The following is a 24,956-nucleotide window of genomic DNA, read 5'->3' as shown; positions in this document are numbered from 1 at the left end:
AAATCATAATCTATTATCTGTAATATTATTCAAATAAACCAGTCATATGTACTAATTTATTTTAATTAATCCCATAGGATAATCCTACTTGCTTACTAACTAGGTTAGATATTTTAATTGGAAGACATCCCTTTAAAAAGTGTTCGACGAGTTTCAAACCGAAAAATCAACTAGACTAGATACTTTTAGTATTTAAATTGTTATTTCCTTTTTATTTTCTTTTCAAACTTTTTCTAATGAAATTTAACTTTTTCTAATGAAATTGACGGAAGTGTTGAAATTTGCCAAACTTCCTTTAAATTATCTCTCCTGATTCATCTTAGATGGATGTAATAATTAAATATTTCTATTATTTAACTCTGTTTCCTCAAAAAAATTGGAAAGTTTTACTCAGGTGAATTTTTATTTTTTTATGTAAATAATTTTAATTTCATTTAGTATAATTATTTCTAATTTAATTTTTTTTTCACGATATTATAATTTGAGAAATTTACAGATAGGAGTACATTTCCAAAAAAAAAAAAAAAATCCAGACATTCGCTTAGTTTTCTAATTTATTGTAATTTTTTGTTTCTATTTTCTTTTAACTTTCTATTTCATTTTGATCTTTGACAATTAAACATAACCATTAAGATGGTCTATTAGTTGGGGAGTAGGAGAAGGGTGTACAAGGAGCTCTCCCGCACAGGGCCCTAAATTTAAGAGGGCACAATTTTTTTATTATACAAATTTAAATAAATTATTGTTATTAATTATTATGTGAAAAATTGAATGAATATTAACTTATCCAGAAAAATAACGCTCTAAGAGCGTTAAGGGGCCCATTTTTGTTATTATTATTATTATAAAATATCTAATTTACTTATTTTTATTATATTTATTATGTTAAAAATCAAGTTAAAAGTATTTTGGTGTTTCATTTTGTAAAAACATTATATGAAATTATTAATTTTTTAATGAATAGAGCCCAATTTTTTTTCATTTAGCACAGGGCCCCAAAAACATTTAAGACGGCCCTGTTAGTAGAGAGTTTCAAAATAATCATAAATATAGGCTCTATTTTACATGAATATTTATTTTTAAATATAAAATAAAGGAAAATTTTTATCGTGTTGATACGTGTTGATATATGAAATATATGGGGTTTCACATGCTTAGTCGTCTTCTTCCTCCATTAACTTTGCTTCTATTTTGGCAAAATCCTCATTCGTGCAATCCAAAAAGGTTTTATGAAACCCTGTTGCTGGAACAAGAATATGAGAAAGAAAACGAGACTTTCCACAATCTCCATGACGTTTCATGTACTGGAGGGATAAAGAAGTTACCCTTGCCTTAAGCTCCTCATCGACTGAAGATCCTTCTGCTTTAGGGCAAGAATTATCCCGAGGGGCTTTGCATGCGGATTCAATCTTCTGCAACCCCTGTGTGATGAGGGATAAAAAGTCTAAGAGTTTTTGAGTGTCCTTCGCTTCAATGGCTTCTTCAATCAATTTAACTGTCATCATCGCTTACTTTCGCTACCTTTTCTTCAAATAGAGGGGGCGGGGGAACAAAACCAAGGAGATAAACAAACCCCGCCCCATACCCGCTTTCGCGGTATTCCTTACATTCCTAAGTTTCCCCAGTGGAACTGCTCCCAGCTCTCCCTTCCTCCGCTTTCCCAGTAACTGATGTATTCATCGTCTGGGTCTTCCTCTTTTAAGCGCTCTAACCAGTCTCATTCATCGGTTTCATTGGTGTGGAAATAGCGGAGAAGGTCATCGTAAGTCTGTTCTATGCTCATTTTTCTCTCCCTCTTTTGGTTGCGTTTCGGGAGTATTAGCTGAATAATTTCAATAAGTCAATCCCTATTTTACGATTACTTGTTAATTATTTCCTAGACACCGAATCCGCCCTCTGTTATAAGGAGATCCTAAACACACGCGTTAAGAATAAAGAACGCGAAATGACAACTGAATTTTACAGAACCCCAACAGGATATAGAGAAATGGCAATTACAACCCTAGAAAGCCCAACAGGATTTTGTTTGAAAGCCCACAATGAAGAAGAGAATTTGATGGTCAATATGAAGTTTAAAAACAATGACTCCTTGTCCATTCAGGCGATGAGACACATTAGCTTGGAAGCGAAGGAAGCTATTATGTCGCTGCAAGAACGGGTGGAAGAAATCGCTAGCTTTAGCTCGGCTGCTTTGGAGCGTAATTGAGGGGCTAATAGGAGAAATCGCTAGTTCTTAGCTTTTAGGCTTCTGTGAAGAATTGATCTGTGAAGATCAAATGGAGTGGAGCGAAGGAGGATAAATAGCAGCTTTGGAGAGCCTTAAAGACGGATGGAAAACAAGAGTTTCTTTCTCTCCCGCGTTTACTAGAATAGCTTGTTCTAGAATGTAAGGAAGAAAAAGACCCGTACTCTCAAGTACGTACTTTCTCATCCCTGAGACGAGTGTTTTCGAAAGCCAATTTCGAGATCAACCTTCCTAAATCGATTTAGAGACCTCAACCTCACAGCTGGTGGAAGGCTCACTTAATAAGGTTACTGCCCCGCCAACGGAGATCTGCTTGTCTTGTGACTGTGACCCTAACTGGAATGGAACAGAAAAGTCAGTTAAAAGAAAGGATGCCGGTTGATAGTTTAGCCTATACAGAGATGGGTAAAAAGGACCTTAAAGGAAGGAAGCGTCCACTTGTAATTCTTCAGACAAGACAATCGATCCCTACTAACAAATCTGGAATGGAACTATACCATCTCGAAGACCAAGACCATCGAATGCCCCTTTAGCCCGGGATTAGAGTAATAGCCCTTGGTTCAATCCTTTCATTCGTTGTAGTCCCTTTATCAGTTCTCGTCCTCCTCCTCTGTAACTGAAGCAGCGAGCTAAGGAGCCTTGACCAGGATATGGTGATATTCAAAGTTGGGAAATCGTGGAAAGTCTTCCTCCCTGACAGTGGATCCAGTGGATTTTACATCTGTCCCTGGCCCTGTAGTTGCCAACCTTCTAGTTTAAATGCCAGTTTCCAGTGATCTACTGAAAGTAGTAGTTCCGAGTCATACAATTCCATTACCAGTTTTAGGGATCTATTTGTAGGTTTTACCCCTTAGGAAGGCGGCTAGATTTGAATCCCCTGGAGTTGCAGAGCCAGTTGGAGAGCTAAAGTATTCCCCTAAGACTCTTAAGTTGCTTCCTTCAACCTTTGATTTCCGCCTTCCCCTTTCTTTTTCATTCGACTGCTGCCTTCGAGCTTCTTCGAGCTCTTTCTCTTACAATGATTGGTCGTTCCCTGCCAGCGTTTACTGCTTTAATGGGCATAAAAAAGGAGAAAATAGAAAGGGTTACACATTTCGACTGCGCCTTAAGTTAAGATAGAAGGAGCCAGTGGTCTCCCTGCTTCTTATTTGTCGGCCTAATCCGCTATCTTATTCTTTCTTAGGCATATAGGAAAGTCCGATTCTGTCCAAGCTTTAGATCCACACCTCCCTTACAGTTGGGATTCCAGTCTTATGGCTAACAGCTACTGCTGCTAACACCGGTTATTCCGAAACAACCTCTGCTTGTACATTAACTATTGCCTTCCTCCCCCCGGACAACAGAGAGAGGATTCCTCATGCTAATCCCACGCTTGTGCCCAAGACCTGTTGGTCACTTCGCTCTATTCCCTCTCGGAACTCAAAGATAAAAAAGACAACAAGAAATTTCATAGATAGAAGACCATTGAACCCTCGGCCTTGAATTCGTATCTGGAACTGAACGCCATACCCTGTGTCCTACCCGGATTACCCAGGCTTGAGGACAAGAAGGCAATGGTTGGTTCTCGGCATTCGATTGAAGACAAGATGTCTGGGGTAAGTTAACCTACCTCTTTGTCGAGAATCGGTACTTTAAGAATGATGGCGGGACCTGAGATTCCCCGTAAATAGACTATTCATGCTATACTGAAGCGACGATGGCTCCATACCCTGTATGAGTTTAGTAAATTAGGCTTTTAACGGCTCTCTTTTCTATTCTCATACCAAGCAAGGGGAGGTGAATCAGAGCGAGGGAAGCCCTCGTAGTTCAGTTGTTGAATACTTTGCTCAGAGAGGAAAGGTAAAAATAGTAATAACTTCCCAACTCCTAGCCGCTTAGACAAACCAGAGGAAGTGCGAAAGTAGAGTAGGGGAGAGAAAGTGATTTGAATCTGTTATAAGACAAGACGTCAGAAAGTTCAGTAGAGTAAGGCTAAGGGGTGGAGCGCGGGACTGGCTTTCTGGTTGTGTAAGCAACATTGCCATAGCCTCTTTCTTGCTTTGTGCCTCCTCGACTTATAGGGCGTGACTCTTTTTTCCGGGTGTCTTCCCATAGGCCTAGCCTTTATTGTATTTTTGACCAATCCGCTTCCGCTGGTGGAGGAAGCGAACCAAGATGGAATTACACCTTTTTGAGCTAGTCCAGATGTATTTGATAAAGATTTACCATTTTTGTGTACGAATATCCCTCTTGAAAGAAACTTTTCGACTCTACGTAAACGGATGAACAATATGGGATCAAAAACATCATATAGTTAGTTTTGTTTGGGATACTGAAACCCAACCTTTCAGGTGCACAAAGACGCTCTGAAAAAAGTAGTTCCATGAGTGCTTTTTCCCCACCCCGACCGCTCCTTCCTGGGGAATTTTCCGCTTGAAAGCATCTCACTAATGATCACATGGGGTACTTCTAGCATTACAAAGTTTTCAAAGTATGATATGTGGAACCAACATCTCGATGATAAGTTTCATAGCTGGGATTTTCTTTGATTTGAATGAGAAGTCTCGCATCTTGGCATTCCGTCCTATCCTATGGCTACTAATTCAACTGAGAAAGTTCCCTTGATGATACCGGGAACGGGCGTTGGCCAGCAGATGGCTACACTTTTTTTAGTGTTATTTCGATTTCGTATGCAATGAAGGCAGGCTCGATAGGGGAAATCCCAAACAAAGGAATAGGCCTTTTTTACCTGCCGGCTTAACTTCGCGTATTAGCAAGAACGGAATTTATGAAAGTCTTACCGTGTACTAAAGCTTTCGCGTGGCGAATGCGCTTATCTAACAGGAAAAGGACTGACCGAACAAAGATTTATAAGTCTTATTTATTAACCGTTCGTGCCCCATTAGTCCTCTTCTCGCTTAGGCTCGGCGGATATTGTCCTTTGGGTTCGGACCGGGCTAAGAAGAAGGCAGGAGTTAGCGCTTTCCCCTGGTTTGGTTCAGGTTCGAGCAGTTTAGTTACCGCTCCTTGGAAACATATGTTATAATATTCTATAAAATAAAGACTTATAATTTTTTATAAATTTGAGTACTTTGAGTAAAAGGGAAAAGGGGAATCTGGTAGGGCATTCTACTCATGTACGACGCTTTCACCCCTTTGATAAGGACTGGAAGAAGAAGGGCAAGGGCTTTGGTTCTATCTGTAGAAGAAGAGGCATATGCCAGAACAAGAGGAAGGCTGTTTGTTTGATGCCAAAGAAAGGAAAATGATCGTAAGTTGGAGGTTTAGTAGAAAGGAGTAGTAAAAGAAGGTTAGGTTTTCATTTGGTATTCGATCACAAATGTGGGCCAGAGGTTTCGAGATTCTAGTCTACTCAATCATAGACACCGATGTTTGAAATCGTCCTCATTCGACATCTAATGCCATAGGCATACCACTTCGTTAGCTCATTCTTCTTTCATGCCCACCCTCTTCTTTGCGTGGATTAACTGTAACAAAAAAGAGCGAAAACACTAGCATTTGATGTTTCAATGAATGTGCTTGCGGCCTCTTCTCTGCTCGATGTCTATTCTGTTCCTTCTGTGGCATTTGTCACCTATTCTGCGTTCCTTGCCTTAGGATCTCTTGACTTATGGCATTTCTGCCAAACCTCTCCAACTCAATCGAGCCTCCCCTGGTCGCCTTGATTCCCTACTTCCGTGCTAAGCTAATACGTGGAACTCCCAACTCATCTCTCGCTCGTACGGTCGGTTCCATCGGGTGACTAAGCTTGCACGACGATTTATCATAAAAGGGATCTATAGCTTTCCTTGGTGATAAGGGCTTTGACTCCAACTGCTTGACTGTTTCCACGGTTCCTCAATCTACTCATTCTATAGGATAGTAGGGTGTTTGGCCGAAGCTTCTGCTTGACTTCAAGGTCTGCTTGGTATACCTGCTTTTCGGACTTCCTGGTCTGCGTAGTTATAGGGGGAATCCCCATGTACTTCCTCCCTACTGGTGGGCTAGGTATGGGACGATCGATCCGAATGACTTGGTCCAGCCCCCTTTACCCCTTTACCCTATTCTATTAACTATTTCCCTCTTTCCCTCACTTTTCTTTCTGAAACCTGGAACGAAGCGCCTTAACCGCTCACCAGAGGAGTTAGGCAATCAACCAACTACTAAGAAAAGACTACTGGAAACCAAGAAAGGTTTCTCAATCCAATCCTATCTATCGGGAACGACTGCCAAAGAACGGAACAGAAGGACTTTGAGTATGATCCACTAGCTACTGGCTTCCGACCGGCCCAAGAAGGATTTGAGTTCTACCTACTTTCCTCTCGAGACCGAAAACAGGATATTTTTGGTTCCCAAGATCGCCTTAAAGACCAGAAAAGAAGGTTTTTTCTTTCTACGACCTGCTTTCCCTGGTTGGAAATGATAAGATGCCCGTCTTAGTCTTTGTCGAATAGCTCTTCTTTCTTATTACTTGGATCCGATCCGGCTTATTGCTACCTCGTTCCTCTCTTCTTCATAGTTAGTGGATTTAGCCGAGGAATGGGAAAGAATGGTTAAGAATCTGAGTTGAATCAGGTTTTAGTCTTCTATATTTTATAAGGTAAACCTACTTCATATAGGTGGGTGAGAAGCAAAATAGAAAGCTTCAATCAAGAAGAGTTTCACAACAAACCTGGACTAGGCTGGTCAAACTTACCTTGGGTACGAAGGTAAGCCATAAAGCTAAGCGGGTATTCACTCCTCCCTTGCCGTTTGAAGTGAAACTGGATCGTCGATCGGACCCTTCACTGTCTTGCGTAAGGTAAGGAGTGGAAAGAGTCTCTCCTAAGCAGGAAGTTGGGAAAGGTCAGTATGAATGGGATATATAGAAAGAATTTGCTAAGTCAGTAAGAATGACTGGGGCCCCAGAGAAGGCACAATACGTTTTTAGATTTGACATTACCAGTCAAAGCATTGATTCTAAACCTTTCCTCGATCTGCGCTTTCGCTTTAAAGAAAGAATCGCTGAAGACAGATTCTTTTTATCGGTTGAGTTTAGAAAGACTAGAGAAGGTCATAATTGTGGAGTTCAAACGACAAAAGTAGCCGCAAAATTGTCACTTTCTGAGATCAAATCAGCCACAATCAAGGGGGTTAATAGAGATAGACTTGTTGGGGAAGGTGCTCTCTTTCAGCCAACCCTGCCCGTAGACCTTCCTCAACCACCCCTGGTCGGGGCCATCTTACTCGGAGCAAAATCACTCTGCCGGCGACTTCGACTTCTGTTCAGGGTTTGCCAAAGAGCTAGGAAAGCCTGAACAGAAGGTTTGTGTAAAGCAAGCAATAAAGATAGGTGCTTGTCTAAAGCCGGGTAAGAGGCCCAGAATCTTGGGGCTAAAGCCGGGCTAGAGGCACTGAGTAAAGACAGAAGAAAGCCGGGCTAGAGGCACTGAATAGACAGAAGGCAAAGAAAGCAGAAAGCCTGTGGAAGCTTGATCTGGGCTCCTAAGCGGGCTAGGCTCATATACAAGTAATTACCCGAGTAGGGTGTCGAATCATAAAAGAGAGAGCAGGGAAAGAGGTGGGGTCGGGAGGTAAAGCGGAGCTTACGAGATAACTTCTTTGCTAGGCTAAAGGGAGAAGTGAGAAGCGGAGTGATCACTATCACTCTAAGTTTACCTACTTATCTAAGTTTCCCTACGGTAATAATAGATTGAAGAGAAAGAAAGAGCTCTTCTTTCATTATAAGTAGTGAAGAAGTATAGATTTTTTTTGTTGTTTACCAACGTAAAGCATGGGAGAAAGTTCTAAAGGTAAGACTCCGTCTCTTCTAGAAACCAGAGCCAGTAGAGTGACTTTTGAGAACAGAAGAAATGAAATGACAAGCATAGGCTCCACTTGACGGCAAACAAAATACTTGCTCTGTCTCGGATAATGAAGAAGGGTGTTGTAAGATTACAGGATTGGATTTGAAATCGGTTCTAAATTCAATTGAGGCGTGTATCCGACCGTTGTACGAATGATTACTGCTTCACTTCGTGGTCAGCAGAATATGGATGAAACACAGCCTTGCCTATGGGTGAAGTCGTTTAAAGCCCATCTTACGAGCATTTAAAGCCCTTATTTTATAACTATTTCCGAGGTAAGAAGCCATGAAGGTTCAGGCCTAAAGCGTGGAAAAAAGGGTCATACTGAAAGTCAAACTTGGTGATCAAACTCTAACTAAGAGTTTTCTACTTCCTAGTTTTATTCGTAAACTAAGACTTTTCTACTTCCTAAATTTAATGTGTAAAGCATAACCTTTAAGTAAGTTCAACTTACAGAAGAAGATACAGAATTAACTGATTCGGGTAGTGGCTAAAGAACTGATTCAGCGGATGTAAAGCCAGAAGAAAGCAGGGCTAAGAAAGCCTAGACTCATAGGCTGGCTAGGAAGTCTGATAAGGTTACCGGTTCAAAGGCCCAGATAGGTAAGACTTTTCCGAACTAGCCTGATAAGACTAAGCCTAAAGCCGGGCGTACCTAAGAGGTAGTAAGGTCAGCAATTAAAGGGGTCACCAATGAGTATTAAATACTATATTGATGGGGTATGCCCCAGAACTAGGGATGAAGGCCAATAATGGCTCTTTTCTTTACCCTAAAGTAATAGGTAAGAACGGGAAGAAAGCCTGCCCTAAGGTACAGGCAAAGAATGTGGGCTCCGGTCCCGGGTAAGAATGTTAGGTCTAAAGCCGGTTAGCCTTACCTTAGGTAGGACTAGCTTGGGAAAGAATCTAAGTCAAGAAGAGAATCTTTACGCTACACTTCTTCCCATCTTCAACAATCTTTTCTGTTCATTAGACCGTGAACTATTAATTGCATAAGAGAACTGATAGTCTGTTTACGTCGAAGTAAGGAATAAAGTAAGGAATAAAGTAAGAAAGCAAGTTACGAAGTAACGAATTGCTTTAAGCAAGCAAGGTGAGTCTTTGTTCAGTAAGCTACTGAAGTAAGCTTTTACTTAGTGTTCAGTCCACTTGATTGACACAGAAACAATATTTCTTATTGACTACTATCAGTAAGAAAAATAGCACTGGCTAGGTTCCGTAGCGTTACCAATAGGTTCCGGAGCTAGACTATAGGCACCAGAGGGTTCTTCTTCTGGTGTAAGACGTTAGTTCTGGTTTAGGCAGGTTCCGTAGAGAAGTTAGTACCTAATAGGTAACCGAATAGGAGCCGAATAGGAGCCGAATAGGAGACTGTTGTGAGATTTGAAGTAAGCTTTAGCTTTCATGCTTATTCTCTTATTACTATACGTAATTGATTCGATTCAGAGCTATGGGTTCTGTAGAGAAGTTAGTTACGAAAGACGAGATGGTTCGCTTCTTTCGTTTTCTTGTCCTTCCTACAACTCTTTCATCGCTAGCTGGATTGCTAACTAATTCATCGCTAGCTGAACCTGGACAGCATTTTCTAGCTTAAATAGCTATCTGCAAACCCCTTTGCTCCAACCCTTCTGTCTTTGCGCTTATCTTTCTATTCTATTCGTTTAGGTTACCCACACCTCTTTTCCTTAGCTTTTAGCCTAGACTTCTGGGACCTCGTAACCGCCCTTTTACCCTGCCTCAGACCCTCTTTTCCTTGTCTTTTAGCCTTTCCTTCTCTACTTGGCGCGATCATGAAAATATGAAAAAGTTATGTTTTACCGGTAAAATTGTCTTAAAGAAGATAGAAGGGAATTCAAATCTTACTTTTTCATGCCTTCTCTATATGTGAAAAGTCTCAAGTCAATTTCCCTTCGGAGAAGAGAATTTCAATCTCACTTTTTGACGAAACCCCGTGTTTTTGGCTTCAATCCGATTTCCCTTCGGAGAAGGTCATGCAAAGATGAAAAGTTTCATCTCATATAGCTGTCAAATGAAGCAAGTCAATTTCCCTTCGGAGAAGGTCATGCAAAGATGAAAAGTTTCATCTCATATAGGGGCTAAAGCAATAAAAAAGAGTACTGGTTTTAGCGTTATCAATAGGTATGGGTTCCGTAGCCTGGTCTAAGACGTTCTTCCGTACCTCCATTGGGCCCTAAGACTAGACTTTCCTTCCCTTTCTTCACAGGCAGTGCTCTCTCTTAGAAATTACATTCCATGTAATTGATTGACATATTAAAGGAAGGCAAGGTTTGTAGATGCTCGATAGGGTTAGTAAGTGTCAGGTTCGTTAGAGCCATGTAAGAAAGCGAACCAAACTACGGATAGGAGTCTCGCACTTCGGAATTGAGGGCAAAAGGAGATAGGCTTTGACGCAAGGGCCTGCCAGTGAAGTCACAACTCATAAGACAAGATAACGGCAGTTTGGTAAGCCGAAAGTTGAGGAGAAGCGTACTGCTGACAGAACGGATGAAGGACAACGGTAAAGCAAATAAGGTGTAGTGACTATTCTTCTCCCTTCACTACTTCGCGGGAAGCATTCTATGAAGAAGGTAAGCCTGGCGGCTCTAGTTAGTCTGATACCTGGAGTTGCTAGGTGATAACAAGAACAAGAATAAGTAATGAATCGTGAGGTTATGGATGCCGGAATTTAGACTAAACTATCAGCTTCGGCTGCGCCTCGGCTCGGGAGGAGTACTTAGGTTCAGATCTATAGCTATTTCATCTGTCTCAAATATAAGGTAGGAGCTGCTCGGTAGTAGCCTAGTTCAGGTTCTTTAGTAGCATCCGTTCCTTATCCCCGTTGTGGCTAGTTAGGCGGTGGGAACAGCCGAGCTCACTATTGCCATTAGACTCGCAGAGCAGAAAGGGCAGGTATTTTCGGGAAAGAGGTCATTGCTTGTCGGTTGGTTCTTTGCTTATCTAAGGTTGGTTCTTTTTATGGCACTCTAAACTCTCTTTGCGAGAGAGAAAGTGTAACTACCGAAGCTCTTTCAACTTGTCTTTGGATAAGTAAGTTAAGAAGATGAGAGTCGGTAAATTGAAATAATCACTGTCAATTGAAGAAAGTTCATGCTTCATCTTATGTAGATGGAGTCCATTACTATACTATATATACTTTCTATTCCCAAAACCGGGAGTACCCATCTTATGTGATATGTAACTAGATCGTCAAACTCCGCTATACCCAGCCGATTCTCAAGGACAAAAGAAAAGGTATAGCATCACATTTTAACAGACAAATGAAAGCTAGGTCCCTTCTTCATGAGGAAGAAGAATCAAGGCCTTGTTATCATCTAGATCGACGTAAGTAAAGTAAGGTGTAGAGTCTAACTAAGACTTCCATGAAAAGTCTCATTCATATTGATTGAGGACTTTCTTACTGATTGAGGACTTTCTTACTGATTGAGGACTTTCTTACTGATTAAGGAGTTTTGACCGCTAACCCTTCTCTACTTTTGAAGATAGACTGGAAAGCAAGCTCTTAGAATAGCTAAGTGGAAGTCAGAGACTCCCTTTTTTAGGAACTTAGGCTACCTATGTGCTGGTAAACTCCACCTAGACTGAGATTCATCAGTTCGATCATTTACTTTCTGTCCTAAGTCGTCTATCCGGAGAAATTCCTTCTCTAACTTCTACATCAATTCCTTCTACTTGGCCTCGGAAAGATAATGAGTTGATCCTTTACCCGAAAGATAATGAGTTGATCCCTTCAACTGGATCAAAGCGAAAGACTGCTTTCATTAGTCCAATGCTTCCTTCTTGAATAAGATCCATCAATGGAATGCCATAATGCACATAACGCCGTGCAACATAAACAACGAATCTAAGATTGGCAAGAACTAAGCGTTTTGCTGCTTCCACGTCGCCATGTTCACGAAAACGTATAGCTAAGGCTGTTTCTTCTTCTTCGCTCAACATGGGAATTTGGGCGATATCTTTCAAGTATGCACGTTACTTTCTTCAAAATCGATCGTGTCAATGAAGTACATATTAAGTATTCTACTCACGTACACCCGTTCGATTCTATATTAAAAAAACATATTCAAGCAAGCCTCTCTCTTAATTTGTTTAACTTATCGCGAAGGGCAATAGCCATCTCAAACTGTAGATTTTGTACGCATATTGCCCATTTTTTTCCTCCAACAGTAACCGCGCATTCGATTCCTTGTATTCTATTCTCTAAAAGCTCCTTCTACCCCTTCTCTGACGAAAGACCTAGGTGCCCACCTTTCACCAATTACCATCATCCATGTTCGAAGATTATTAATAGTAAGTCGTTTAGGTTCGCTTAGCATCCTTCCCTCTTTTCATCGGTATTCATTCTTAACTCAATAGATTCAACATCCGCAGCAGCGCTAATACGTAATCTCCCATCATCCCTACCCTATTACATGAGATTTCGCCACATCAGAAAAAGAGATTTAGTGGAATTTAGAGTTTTTAGTGCTTAGTAGCGCCCTGGGAAGCATCTTTGGGTGTGTGCTTTTGAAATGGCATACCATGAGAAGAAGGCTACCGTCCGTGCGAGGAGTGTGATTCATAGTTTCGAAGACCTTTTAGCATTGACTAAAAAGAAAGGTCGAACTCTTTTCGTAAAATAAGAAGAAAAAATAGATATAGATGTGGACTGGTAGGTTTGGATCGAAATGGAATCCCGGGTAAAGGCAAACGATGAAGTAAAGCATTCCCCTCTCTTTTTTCATACCGGGTGATGGCCCTCCTGCTAAGTTAGCTAACAGAGTAGAGGGGGAAGAGTTGCTTTTAGGGTGAGGTCATGAAGTCATTCAACAGGAGCAAAAGAAAAGGGTAAGTTACGCTGAAGATCTGATAGGTACCATACTTCCTAAAGCTGCACTAGCTGTTTCGATTATAACATCACTTCCCCTGGCCACACTAAGGTAGACTCGATCGTCTAGTCTTTCCTTCCTCTTTCGATGTTATGTATGCTTTCATTTCAGTTCTGATAGGATGGTAGAACTGATGGTATGCCATCGCTCAACTCTATTGACTTGAGACTAGGTTGAGGGAGTCGATCATTTGTAGATTGAAAGGGGCACTCATTCCCTTGCGGGAAAATGACAAGTGACAAGATTGGAATGGATTTCTAGAGCGGTTGAATCAAGCAAGAAAACTGCATGCAAGCCTAGTTACCCCCAGTGTAAGGAACGAAGTACTCGACTAGACTGTAAAGTCGAGGTTTGAAGAACTGTCTTCGATATCCGCCCTGTTTACCTTAGCTACCTTGGAATTTTATCTTTAGCTTAGCGCGGGTTCGAATCCTTCTCAATATACATTCTATAGAAGAGTCCTCTATTCTACGTCTGAGACATGATCTCAAAATGTAAGGACAAGAGGGGCTAGCGGATGAGGATCTCATAGTTCGATTTGCGGTTTAGCTTTCGCCGATCCGATCACCGAAATTGAGAGAGTACGTACCATTTCCTACTGGCAAACTCACAATGTCCTAAGCATGCTCTTGGCTTTCTCTGCCTAAGATAGCCAACGACTGGTCTTCTCTCCCCGCAGACAAAGGATCAAGTTGAGGATTAGTGTTGATCTTCTTCCACAGTCAAAGATTGCAAACAAACCAAACCGACGGGTATGGTAAGATGTAATTAATGAGAGCAAGACTCCTTTTACAGACCAAGAATCTGCAGATTACGATATACCAGATCCTGAAGACTCAGACGGTACGCTTCTCCATTCCGTGACTTACATAGCTCGATATAGACTTAACTTTCTTTTCAAAAGAACTTTTTACTATCTGCTTCGATCCCGACGACGCATTACCGGAAAACGGGGCGCTGGAGGAGTCGACAGGCTGGCAGGTCAATAACAGCTTCTTATGTGGCATTTGGCATTTGTCCATCAATCCCATTCTATGTCTATGCCATCTTATTTACTATGGATTCAACCTCTCGGTCCTCTCCTTGTCCCTCCGGGATTAGCCAAACGAGGTCCAGCTTAGTAGCTGCTGCTCTCATTTCTGCTATCATTCCTGCTTTAGACTAAGGCATTCCTGCGTTCATTCGCCAGGCCAATCAATCTTATGAAAGAGCCCTGCCTCTGGTTTGCCCACTGCATATATTCATTCTTGCGCATTGTCTTCTCTCGGCGGAAAAGGGGCATCTATAGAGGTCAGAGTCCCCACAGCGGCTTACCAAAATCTTAATAAGCAAATCGGCTCTTCATGTTCACAAATGGAGGAATCTAAACCTTTCCTTTTCTATTTCTAATGTCAAACCTGAAAGCTGCAGGGGCAAGCCTAAACCTTCTAATAGGGAAAGTGCTAAGGTTAATGCCCCATGACGCGAGATAAAAGGACTAAGAGCCTTTATCCCATGGTCAACAATCGGCTTCACTCGCTCCAGTTTTTCATATTCATAAATGGAGCGCATCAGTTCTATTGAGCACCAATTCCTCGAGTAAAGGCAGGCTTCTACAGCTGGTTGACCAAAATGAGAATCCCAAATTGCATTAGCAAGAAGTTTTTTTATAGAAAAACTATAAGGCACAGCGGACCCAGCCAGGTTTGGAACCCAAGTAAGAGATAGAATCTTACTAGAGGGGGAAGCTCCCCATTCCATTGCATGTAAGCAGAGGAGTTTAGGGCTTTCCCTTTTATTGCTCGTTAGCACTTTACTAATAAAATGGTTAGGGCTTTTCCCTATCTTACTAATAATAATAAAGAAAGGGGCTTCTTTTTTTACATAAGGTGAAACCCCGCTTGTGGTCAAATTTCATCCCTCACACGATCTCCTTTAAAAAGAAATGAGCCACGCGTGAGGCATTTGTATCGACTACTTCAACCCCTTCTTTCACACTACTTCAACCTTCTTTCACGTTGAACATTGTATTTAGCACGAAGCAATAGCAGCAGATGAAACCTCACTATCAGCAAGTGGAGCCGATCCCCATTCTGCTATTGTAGACTCAGCTGTGTCAGAATCAGCTCTTGAAAGATCTGTTCCGGAATAAGCTGTACCAGCAGTTCCCGAATAAACAGCTCAATATGATACATAGCATTTCCTGAAAGCGGCGAACTTCTCTCCAGTCCCTCGCATCCACTTCTTGAAACTTATTCGTTCACAGCTGCTGTATCATCTTTAGATGCCGATTCTACATCCTCTTTTGAAGAAATAGCAGGAGATTAATTTCCCTCTTGAGCAGAAGAGGGCATACTTGCCCACGTATCCTCTATAGCAGATGAAAGGGAAAGCCCAATAGTGCTAACACTTCCAGCCCTTACTCTTGAACCAGAGCTAATCCGATCAGGGAAGACTCACCGGGCCTATCAGACTAGAGCTTTTCCTTGCTTAAGAAAGACTGATTGGATTGATTGTAGAGTGATCTCTCCCTGTAACTACAACTCGAAATTCAATAACAAAGCAAGGTAAGGATTGCTAAGCTAGATTCAAGGTATGTCTATTGGTATGCCTGTTGATTTAGTCCACTTGCTGAGAATCTCATCTTGTTTTTTCTTTTTAAAGCGAGTCTTTCATTCCTTGCTCAAGTAAGTGAGGACTTTCGTTAGCCAAAGCAGCTATTTGACCTTCAATTCAAGACATTCGCAGACTCCTTCTCTACATATTATCTATGTAATTACGAGAGCAAGAAAAGAGGCGATAGCGCGAGAAGCAGAGCAAGAGAGAGCTCCCCACCAAACTTGCTAGCCAAGCTAACTTCAGACCTTTGATCCGTTGAAGGTAGCGCCCGCCGCCAACTAGCATATATATCGAGAGGAGCAAACAAAGCAATAGCCCTCAGAGAGGGCAGTGGAAAAAGGGGCGAAGAATCCTCTGCTGATGAAACATATTCTAAGACAAAAGCAGAATAGGAAGCCTTTCCTGCTAGACCAGAGACTTCGAATGGGGGTTTTTCTTGCCCCTACGTCCGACTCTATTGAACCATCCGGCGTAAGGTAAGCAGCGTCAAGCCGGAGCATTTGAGCATCTGAATCCACGGATGATACTTTTCTCAGTCAGGTGACGAAAGTAGGGCAATTCGTTTACCAAAGTAAGTAAGTTTCGTGCCATGATTCACCACCGTTGTTTACTCAACGAAAGATGTCATTCAATTGAAGTAGAACTCCTGCATCTGCATGTCCAGTGGTATGGGACCTCACAAGGAAGAGGAAAGATGCGAGCGGCTCCTTATGAGTAACCCTATGCTCGCCAAGTGCTACGTCAGTCATAGGCAAAGCTTATGAATGAGGTTCAACCGTAGTTCCATATCCTTCTGTTTCGGTCAGCATCTTCTCCTAACTTACGGAAGAGTTCACTTAATCATAAGCAGATGGAGCATCAGAATCGGCATAAGCTCGGGTTGTTGGATCGGGTCTTTTGGAAGCAAGAGAGCACAGCTAAGTAAGCAAAGAAAGAAGCAAGACCGGGAAGAGACCAGTTCTCCAACCTTTAATCCTGCCGGGGAATAACAATTGAAAACTTTCGCCCAGCTAGATATCAATATGTATCTCAAAGCAGCATTTCCTTTCACAGGCATAGGCGAATGCTAAAAGATAAGCATAGGCAGAAGCAGAAAGAACAGATTGACCCCCTACCAGAATAAGATCTCTAGTAGGTTTACCAAATCCTTCTCAACCAAATGTCTTGTGAAAGAGGGCATTCAGTCAGGTCAGGAATCTTGAACAGAAAGAGGTGGGTGATCCCTCGGCATCAGAATAGGTATAGAAGTCCGCTTTAACCAACAGGGGAATGTATTTCCTACTTTCCCGGTAAGATAGAGCGGAGACAGACAGGCTTTTAAATGTCAATACCCACATATGTAAGGAAAAAGAAAAAGAAGTGAAATTGTAGTACCATGTATCAGTCACTAGTGAAGAACCCTTTCGCTGTCAGATCACAGGAATTAGCACCTAGAAAGGGAGGCGCTGAACCAACTGGAAATTAATAAATAGTGAAAAAAAAAGCTTTACCCAATGATAATGATACGAATGTGGAAAGATCAAGATGTGAGAATCATGTAGATGGATTGGCTTATTCCATGTAGCAGTACTTTAAGGGGTTGAGTCTAAAAATGGCCTTGCTCCCTTCTTTCCAGCGGAGGCTGCTGTGGCGGAGACAACAGCAAAAGCACTAGTCTCCGTTGATCACCGGGGAGCAGCATAGGTGGCAGGAACTAGCTAGGGTTTAGGTACCAATTCGAAGAGCATTCGTTTTCATCTTCCTATTCATACTAACCACTAGTAGAGCGAGGCTCCGAAGGAGCAGTGACGAGTAACCATAGGGCGAGGGTAACCGGAGGGGTAGTTGCCTAGTAGCCAGCTGACTTACGAGTACCAGCAGCACTGACGGTTACGCTTTCCTTATGCCGATTCTTATTTCTAAGAAGAGAAGGCATTTTTCTGCATCGAAGGAAAGACAAAATTGAAGCAAGCTACGATTCATACTAGAAGATCCTACGAGATAGATTTCTTATTGAGAAGAAGATGAGTTCCTCGCCATGCCATCATCAATGACCCATTTGAGTGATTCGGTCGGGATCACTTCTTAACCTGACGCTGAGAGAACCGGACACCTCTCTATATCCCACGGCACTCAAAGCGGATCTGGCTGTACCAAAACAACCTTCACGCAGGCCAACTAAAAGCTTGTTGGATTGTCAAGGAATTTCTTACTTATATATATTCTATTGCGGAGAGAAAAAGGATGAAAAATCTCCGCTTCTAGCCGCACTCTATAACCAAGCAGCCAGAAATACCACTCTGAAGCTAGCTTTCATTCTAACCCGATTTATATCTCTCATCGTGAAATGGACTACCTATCTGAATGTCGAAAATGCACCAGCCACTCCATATGACATTGGGAGAGAGTGTAATGGCACCTGATCTCATTTCATTTATGAGTGTTCACCCGAGCTTGATCTTCTATTTCTATTAGACAATCACTTGACTTTGCGAAAGACATACCCGGTGGAGTTCAACTAAACCAATCCAGCAAGCGCACTTGTAGGTCTGACTGGCTTGAAAGCAGGAAACTCTCATCGGAGAACGAGTTCCCCCGCCTTTCATTAATCGATCGCTATCAGTGAATTTGATGTAAGAGAAAGGGGTGCGTTTTAAGACGGCGAGGAAGACTAACTATCTGATCTTTATTTACGTGATTGAGCGGGATTTTGAAAAGCACAGCACGGAATTAGATGAGTCATCATCGGCCCTGCCATGCCTTCTGTATCCACTTCTGAACCTTACACATTACAGTGATCACTACAAAGAAAAGGTCGCCAGGACAGACCTGGCTCACTCACAGCATAGATTGCTCCCCTGGGGGTGGGTGATGTTACCAGGTTTTTCGCGAATGTGAGGTTCAAGTCAGGGTTCGCCGATTGACTAGCCTGCTCGTCTTCAGCTTGATCTGAACCTGTGACGAAAAGTAATGGTACGCTAAGATAGGAAAAATGAGATCTAAGCGGCAAAGAAAAGAAAAGAACATACCTGCCGGGGTCTCAAAAGCAACGTCGTCATGGTGGGTCGAGTCAACAGGTGAATCATGAGGAAGGTCGGCCTAGAAAAAAAGAGTTTTCTTATTTCTCGGTGGACGAGCATGCGCATGCTTTATTCGTTTACCCAGGGGCCGCTGAAGTCCAAGCAAAGTCTGAGTTCCTGAAACAGGAATTGTTGGCGTTGGTCCAGTCGTGGCGGCGGAAGCAATGAAGCCAGGCGTAGTTGCCGAAGGCCCAACACTAGATTTCAAACTTGAAGAGCGGGTTCTCTGAGAAACGGCCGCTGCAAAATGAGAAGGAGTAAGTCTTGAAGAAATTGGTTATGTTACCAGATGAAACGGCACTCTTTTGGCCAGGTAAATCAAGGGAGTAAGGTTCCAAGAGTTCATACCTTGAGAAACGGAGAACTGCGCTTTATCCTTCCGATGACTTGGAAGTAATATGTTCTTATTATCTTCCAAGCAATCTCTTCGCAGTCTGCGACTTTGAAATCTCATTACTACCGATCAAGCTGAACCTTCCTATGGTATGCCAACCCCTAGATTGGACGAGTGCCCTCCCTGGTGATATACTACCTAGAACCCAACCCGTGGAACCCATTATTCTAAGATAAAACAGCAGATAATGACTGTCCCTTCTTTGCTTTGCGGATCTAGCCTACCAGTCACATAATGAGTTAGCTGCGGATCTCCGTACAGCTTAGATAAGAAATCTCATGACTATCAGCCATGAAGCCTATTCAGCAGGATAGGAGAAGCATGCTGTCTTCGGGAGAAGTTTCTTTGGGATAGGACAAAGCCCACGGGAGCCGGACTGAGAGCAAAGATAGACGTTCAGTTTCTATTGAGGAAGATCTTTCTATTCAAAATTCATTTTTAGAGTAAGATTCTTATGGAGTCTATTCCACTCACTACTTTTAGTCCCATGGCTGATGATTCAATTCATATGCACACCGCTTATTCAACATCACCAGGAACGAAGGAAAGAAGGTAAGGAAGATGTCGCGGATCGGTTGTATAACGCATATCCGCTGCTCATCCTTTAGCTGCACATTTTAGCCAAATAAAGATAGCTAATTCTTAGAGCTTCTACGCTACGCACCTGAAACCTGAAAGCTTAGTAAGGAAGCCTCTAGGCTGATTGACCATTAATTCAGTAACAGTGAAAATTAGCTCTCCGGCGGCAAGGAATGAGAACGGAACCTATTGACAGGCACACTTCTCCTTCCGCACACAGTCGATGCTTCTTTTCGTGCAGCAAAGAAAGAGGAAAGGTTGGTCATAAATTTTGAGAGTTTGCGAATACACGGAAACGAAGACTTTCGAGAACAAATATTGGACCGGGAAGAAAAGGGGCTAAAAGTAAAGTCTAAGCGCATATGGCACGAAAAGGAAATCCGATTTCGATCAGACTTGATCTGAATCGTAGTTCAGATTCAAGTCGGTTCAGTGAGGGCGACCGCGAAAGTCACCGAATGGGTCAGTCTTTTCCTTTGTCCTTTTTAAATTAAAAAAAGAAAAAAAGCGTGGGAGGACGTTGCAGATGTCCGGGACGGACACGACTTCTTCTAACGCTAGAAGACCACAGGAATATACCCGGTACCAGAGCATGTCGTGAAAGAAGTACACTGGGCGGGCGTGCTTCAACCGTGTCTCCGGGCCACAGTTGAATGTAGATATCATAAACGCGAGGTGCAGGATACCAGGCCGAGAAACCCGGGCAACCACCCCCTATGTGCCGATCGCTAGCGCATCCAGGGCCCCGGCGCCCAGCTCAAATGGGGAGGTCTAGCCTGATCTGAGAAGTGCTAATTCGGTTCGGATAGACTTCATTCAAGAACGCAGCCGCCCCAATAAGAAAACAAGTGCTAAGTTTCAGATCAGTGAATAAACCGAAACGAAAGAAGAGACGTTTATCGCTCGGCGCCTAAAGCGCACTATGCTCCGCTTCAACAAATGAGAGTTTTCGGTGGAACCGGTGAACCACGCGAGCTGGTTAGATGCGTGGGACAGAGGGCTCATAGTACCTGCTAGCGCGGCTATGCAGTGGAAGGGAAGGAGCCTAAATCGACCCCCTTCTTTCTTTTTTTTTTCTTTGAAAAAAAAAAGCAGTACAAAGAGATTAGACTCTCGGATGAGACTAAGCAGCCACCAACCGTTCCGTTCCGACGCGTCCCTGCCCTATCTTGATTAAGACCGAAAACCTATCTAAAATGGAGCCTAGTTTAAGCTGTCAAACCACAAATGAAAAAATGGAAAATCAAATTAAGAATAACCCACTAGTAGGGAAGAGATATGGATGGAGTGGAGTCTCGCTCAGTAAAGAGAGTTGTAGATTCGTAGAATAAGAGCCTTTACTTTCGATTTTTTGAGTAAAGCGCTAACGCTGCAATCTTTCTAAAGTAAGAAGTGTGAAACTTTACTTTGAGAAAGAAGGTGCTTGTTGCCGCTTTATTAGTAAGTAAGCTTCTTTTATATCATATCAATAAAGGCGAAAGCTTTTCTTTCTAATTCTAATAAAATAAAAAATTGGAATGGGGAAATAAGGTAACTAAGGCAAGGCGCGTTAGCGCTTTAGTTTGATTTACAGGGCGTTTCGTTTAGGCTTTACTAAATTTTTTCTCAGGGTGCGCAGTTCAGGTTTTTATCCCTATACAAAACAAAGCACGTTTCCTTTCGACAACTGCCTCTTCCTGCTGCGAGGGCGTTGCACGAAACCAAACCAACCGCTCCCCACCCGATCAAGTACCAGTTGCTTCGCTGATAGGCCCACTTAGGTTCGGAGGCATTGTCCCTCAGTTCTTACCAACCTCCGGTGCGTAATCGACATGTTGCTAGCTTCAACTCGGTTGAATAAGAATCATTGATTCCCTCTGCTGCCCATTTCTTATTCATTCAGGGTGCTCGGCCGGTGCTCCTTTATCAAACCAGAACAACTCTGAACGTTAGGGAAGCCCCCTTAATTAAAGGCGGGAAGACCACCTGAGCGAACCGACCGAAGAGACTTGACTTATCCGAACCGAACGATAGCGGCTTAAAGCTAAGCCTATCACGAGCAGCGTCGCTGCGCGGGGAGGAGCATTTCAAAGTAAGTATGGGGCAAAGGATCAAGCGCTTTGACTTTGTCCCCCCGGATCCACCACAGGTGGGGTTGGTTTGAGTGAGAGCCGTGTGATGGGTGACTATCCAGCACGGTTCGGGGAGCACTTTTAGTCTGCGCTGGTGAATGGAAGCCCCCCCGCAAGAAAGAAGCGGCTCTTTCCACGGCGGAGTCACCATTGACTCTATTTATTATTATGGTAAATCAGTGTATCAAGATGTCAATCTGAGATCTTATTTCGGTTCGATACGTCCACCTACGAGACTCACCTTTGGCTTTCGTCTCGGTAGGTGTATTATTCTACATTTTCCCAAAAGAACATTCATTAATTTCTTTCTTCCCCGTCGACCGAAACGACGCGAAAAAACCAGACCCGGTAAGGAGAAGGGACGGTGGTGGACATTCGGGAAAGTCGGGCCGATCAGGTGTCTTCATTCAAGCGACAATAGAGAGGAAGAACGAAACGAAGTAAGAGGCCGGGGGGCAGGGAAAAGAGTCGAGTCGATCAGGCTCGACGACCGGGAGAAGGAAAAAGAAATCAGGATTTGGCCGAAAAAGAAGCAACGCTATGGATACCATGACCGATCACCATCGATAAAGAAAAATCTTTCTAAAGAACTTCGGGTCAGCGGGGCCTTCAAGCATCTGAAATACGCCGGGGTTGTAAATGACATAGCGTTCCTGATAGAAAATGACAACTCCTTCAGAAAAACAAAGTTATTCAAGTTATTTTTCCCAAAGACAAAGAAAAAGAAGTCCAACCCAAAGACAAAGAAAAAGAAGTCCAAGTCCCGCTCTGACGGCCCGACGAGTCATCTACTTAAAAGGACCCTCCCTGCAGTGTGCCTCTCCTTGAATTATTCGGTCATGCAATATTTATTGAATACAAAGAACCAAATTCATTTCGACCCCGTCGTAGTTCTCAATCATTTCGTGGCACCGGGCGTGGCTGAACCATCTACGATGGGGGGAGCGAATGCACAGGGAAAAAGTTTAGATAAGAGAATACGTTCTCGCATCGCTTTTTTTGTAGAAAGCTCGACCAGCGAAAAAAAGTGTTTGTCCGAAGCCAAAAAGAGGTTGACTCACTTCATTCGCTTGGCGAATGATCTTCGTTTCGTGGGAACAACAAAAACCACCATCTCACTTTTTCCTTTCTTCGGTGCTACCTTTTTCTTTCCAAGGGATGGAGTGTATAATAACCTTATTTTTGGGGATGCCCGGGAAAAACTCCTAGAGAAATTAAGGATCAAATGTTGGAACCTCATGGGTAAGAATAAGGTAATGGAATTGATAGAGAAATTCATAAACCTAGGTGGGATAGGAGAATTGATAAAGGGAATAGAGATGATGATAGAGATCATACTGAGAAACAGAACAATTCCGTACGGGTACAACTCTTATTTGAACGAAATGAAAAAAATGCGATCTTTGTTGTCTAATAGAACAAACACTAATACCTTAATTGAGTCGGTCAAGATTAAATCTGTTTATCAATGTGCTTCTCTGATTGCTCAAGACATCTCTTTTCAACTGAGGAACAAAACAAGATCATTTCGTTCCATTTTTAGTAAAATAGTGAAGGATATTCCATTAGTAATGAAAAAAGGGGTAGAGGGGATCCGTATATCTTGCTCAGGTCGATTAGAAGGCGCAGAAATAGCTAGAACTGAATGCGGAAAGTATGGAAAAACATCTTGTAATGTATTTAACCAGAAAATCGATTATGCTTTTGCAGAAGTATCTACTCGTTACGGAATCTTAGGTGTCAAAGTGTGGATTTCATATAGTAAAAAAAAGGGGGACATGCTATATCCGAAACGTACTAAATATAGTAAATATCGTAAAGGCAGATGTAGTAGGGGTTGCAAACTGGACGGTACACAACTTGGTTTTGGAAGATATGGCACTAAAAGTTGTAAAGCTGGTCGTCTTTCATATCGAGCCATTGAAGCAGCGCGTCGGGCTATAATAGGACAATTCCATCGTGCTATGAGCGGACAATTCCGAAGAAATGGTAAGATATGGGTAAGAGTTCTCGCGGATCTCCCTATTACCGGGAAACCTACAGAAGTCAGAATGGGAAGAGGAAAAGGAAATCCTACGGGTTGGATTGCTCGTGTGTCCACGGGACAAATCCCATTTGAAATGGATGGTGTGAGTTTGTCAAATGCTCGACAAGCCGCTACATTAGCGGCGCATAAACCATGTTCGTCAACCAAGTTTGTTCAATGGTCGTAACGTAATTGGTTAGTGGGTAAAAACCGGGCCGGGATTCAAAAGAAAGAATTAGGCGAAGTGTTTGTTCCTGAACGACGGAAGTGGAAAGACACTAAGGGAGAGGGGATATACTCCTTTTTTTTGTAATCGCCGAAATAGTACGATGATGGCCCTTTTTGGGACAGGCGTACGACCCCGAAACGACACAGTTTTAAAAGCCGGGCCTGGTTTAGAAAGTGATAGTAGTAAGAATAAATAAGAAAGAGAAGAGCTAAAATTCAGGTAATTAAATTTTGGGAGAAAGGAAGAAAAGTATGTATATATCTGGGGGGCTATATGTATGTAGAAAGAGATCAGTCTCTATCCATCCGGATACTCACGTAGGCTACCAAGTAAGTAAATTCACCTAATGTCTAAATAACAATGAAGCAAGAGCAAGCCAACAAGCTCAAACATAAACAGTTAGTTGGCAAGCTAGCTGCATTTCTTGTGAGTCGACCCGCGCACGGGCAAGCAGCGGAGGTAAGATCGACGCAAGGGCCGCATACGTACATCAACCGCATGTGTATAGTGCGGTTAGCAGGTGAGGGCAGCATTGTTTTTCCTAGTCTCTGTTAGCAGCGAGCCTACTCTACTGAGTTACCGGGGTCGGGCTGAGGCAGCCCACGGGGCCTGCATGGCGCAGCAGCCTAACCCCAATCCCAGGTGGGAACTCTTAGGAGCCGGTCACTGAGGTTGGTAAACTCTGGGCGCCTACCGTACTTGTTCCTCTATCCATCCCCTCTCCCTGTAGGGCTGAGGGCGGAATTCTGTCTTTCGGGAGGAGGGCGGCCAACCAACGAAGAGCTGGCTTACGGAGCTTACTCATCCAAGGGGCGAAGGGGGGAAAGAGAAGGCAATTACTTATATGTTTTTTCCCTTGCGTCGTTAATTTCTCTTATTTACTTGTAAACTATCATCCTACTTCTCTGGCCACGGAAAGATAAATATCAGGCTATTAGATGGAAGGTCCACTTCGATTCCAACCTGTCTTCTAACCATCATCTGGTTCACTGTGCTGACGACCT

At 42.8% G+C, this 24,956-nt stretch overlaps 1 protein-coding gene across 1 annotated transcript; it reads left to right on the top strand.

Moving 5' to 3' along the window:
- Nucleotides 1-20,083: 20,083 nt before the first annotated feature.
- LOC136230037 (small ribosomal subunit protein uS3m-like) lies at nt 20,084-24,472 on the top strand. Its single transcript, XM_066018972.1, has one exon. It carries the CDS (start codon nt 21,796-21,798, stop codon nt 23,908-23,910), a length of 2,115 nt encoding a protein of 704 aa, XP_065875044.1. The 5' UTR covers nt 20,084-21,795; the 3' UTR covers nt 23,911-24,472.
- Nucleotides 24,473-24,956: the final 484 nt, after the last annotated feature.

This window comes from Euphorbia lathyris, chromosome 5 (assembly GCF_963576675.1).
Source record: "Euphorbia lathyris chromosome 5, ddEupLath1.1, whole genome shotgun sequence".
NCBI lineage: Eukaryota > Viridiplantae > Streptophyta > Magnoliopsida > Malpighiales > Euphorbiaceae > Euphorbia > Euphorbia lathyris.
Note: the sequence above shows the minus strand (reverse complement) of the source record. Positions and strands in the feature narration are given on the sequence as shown.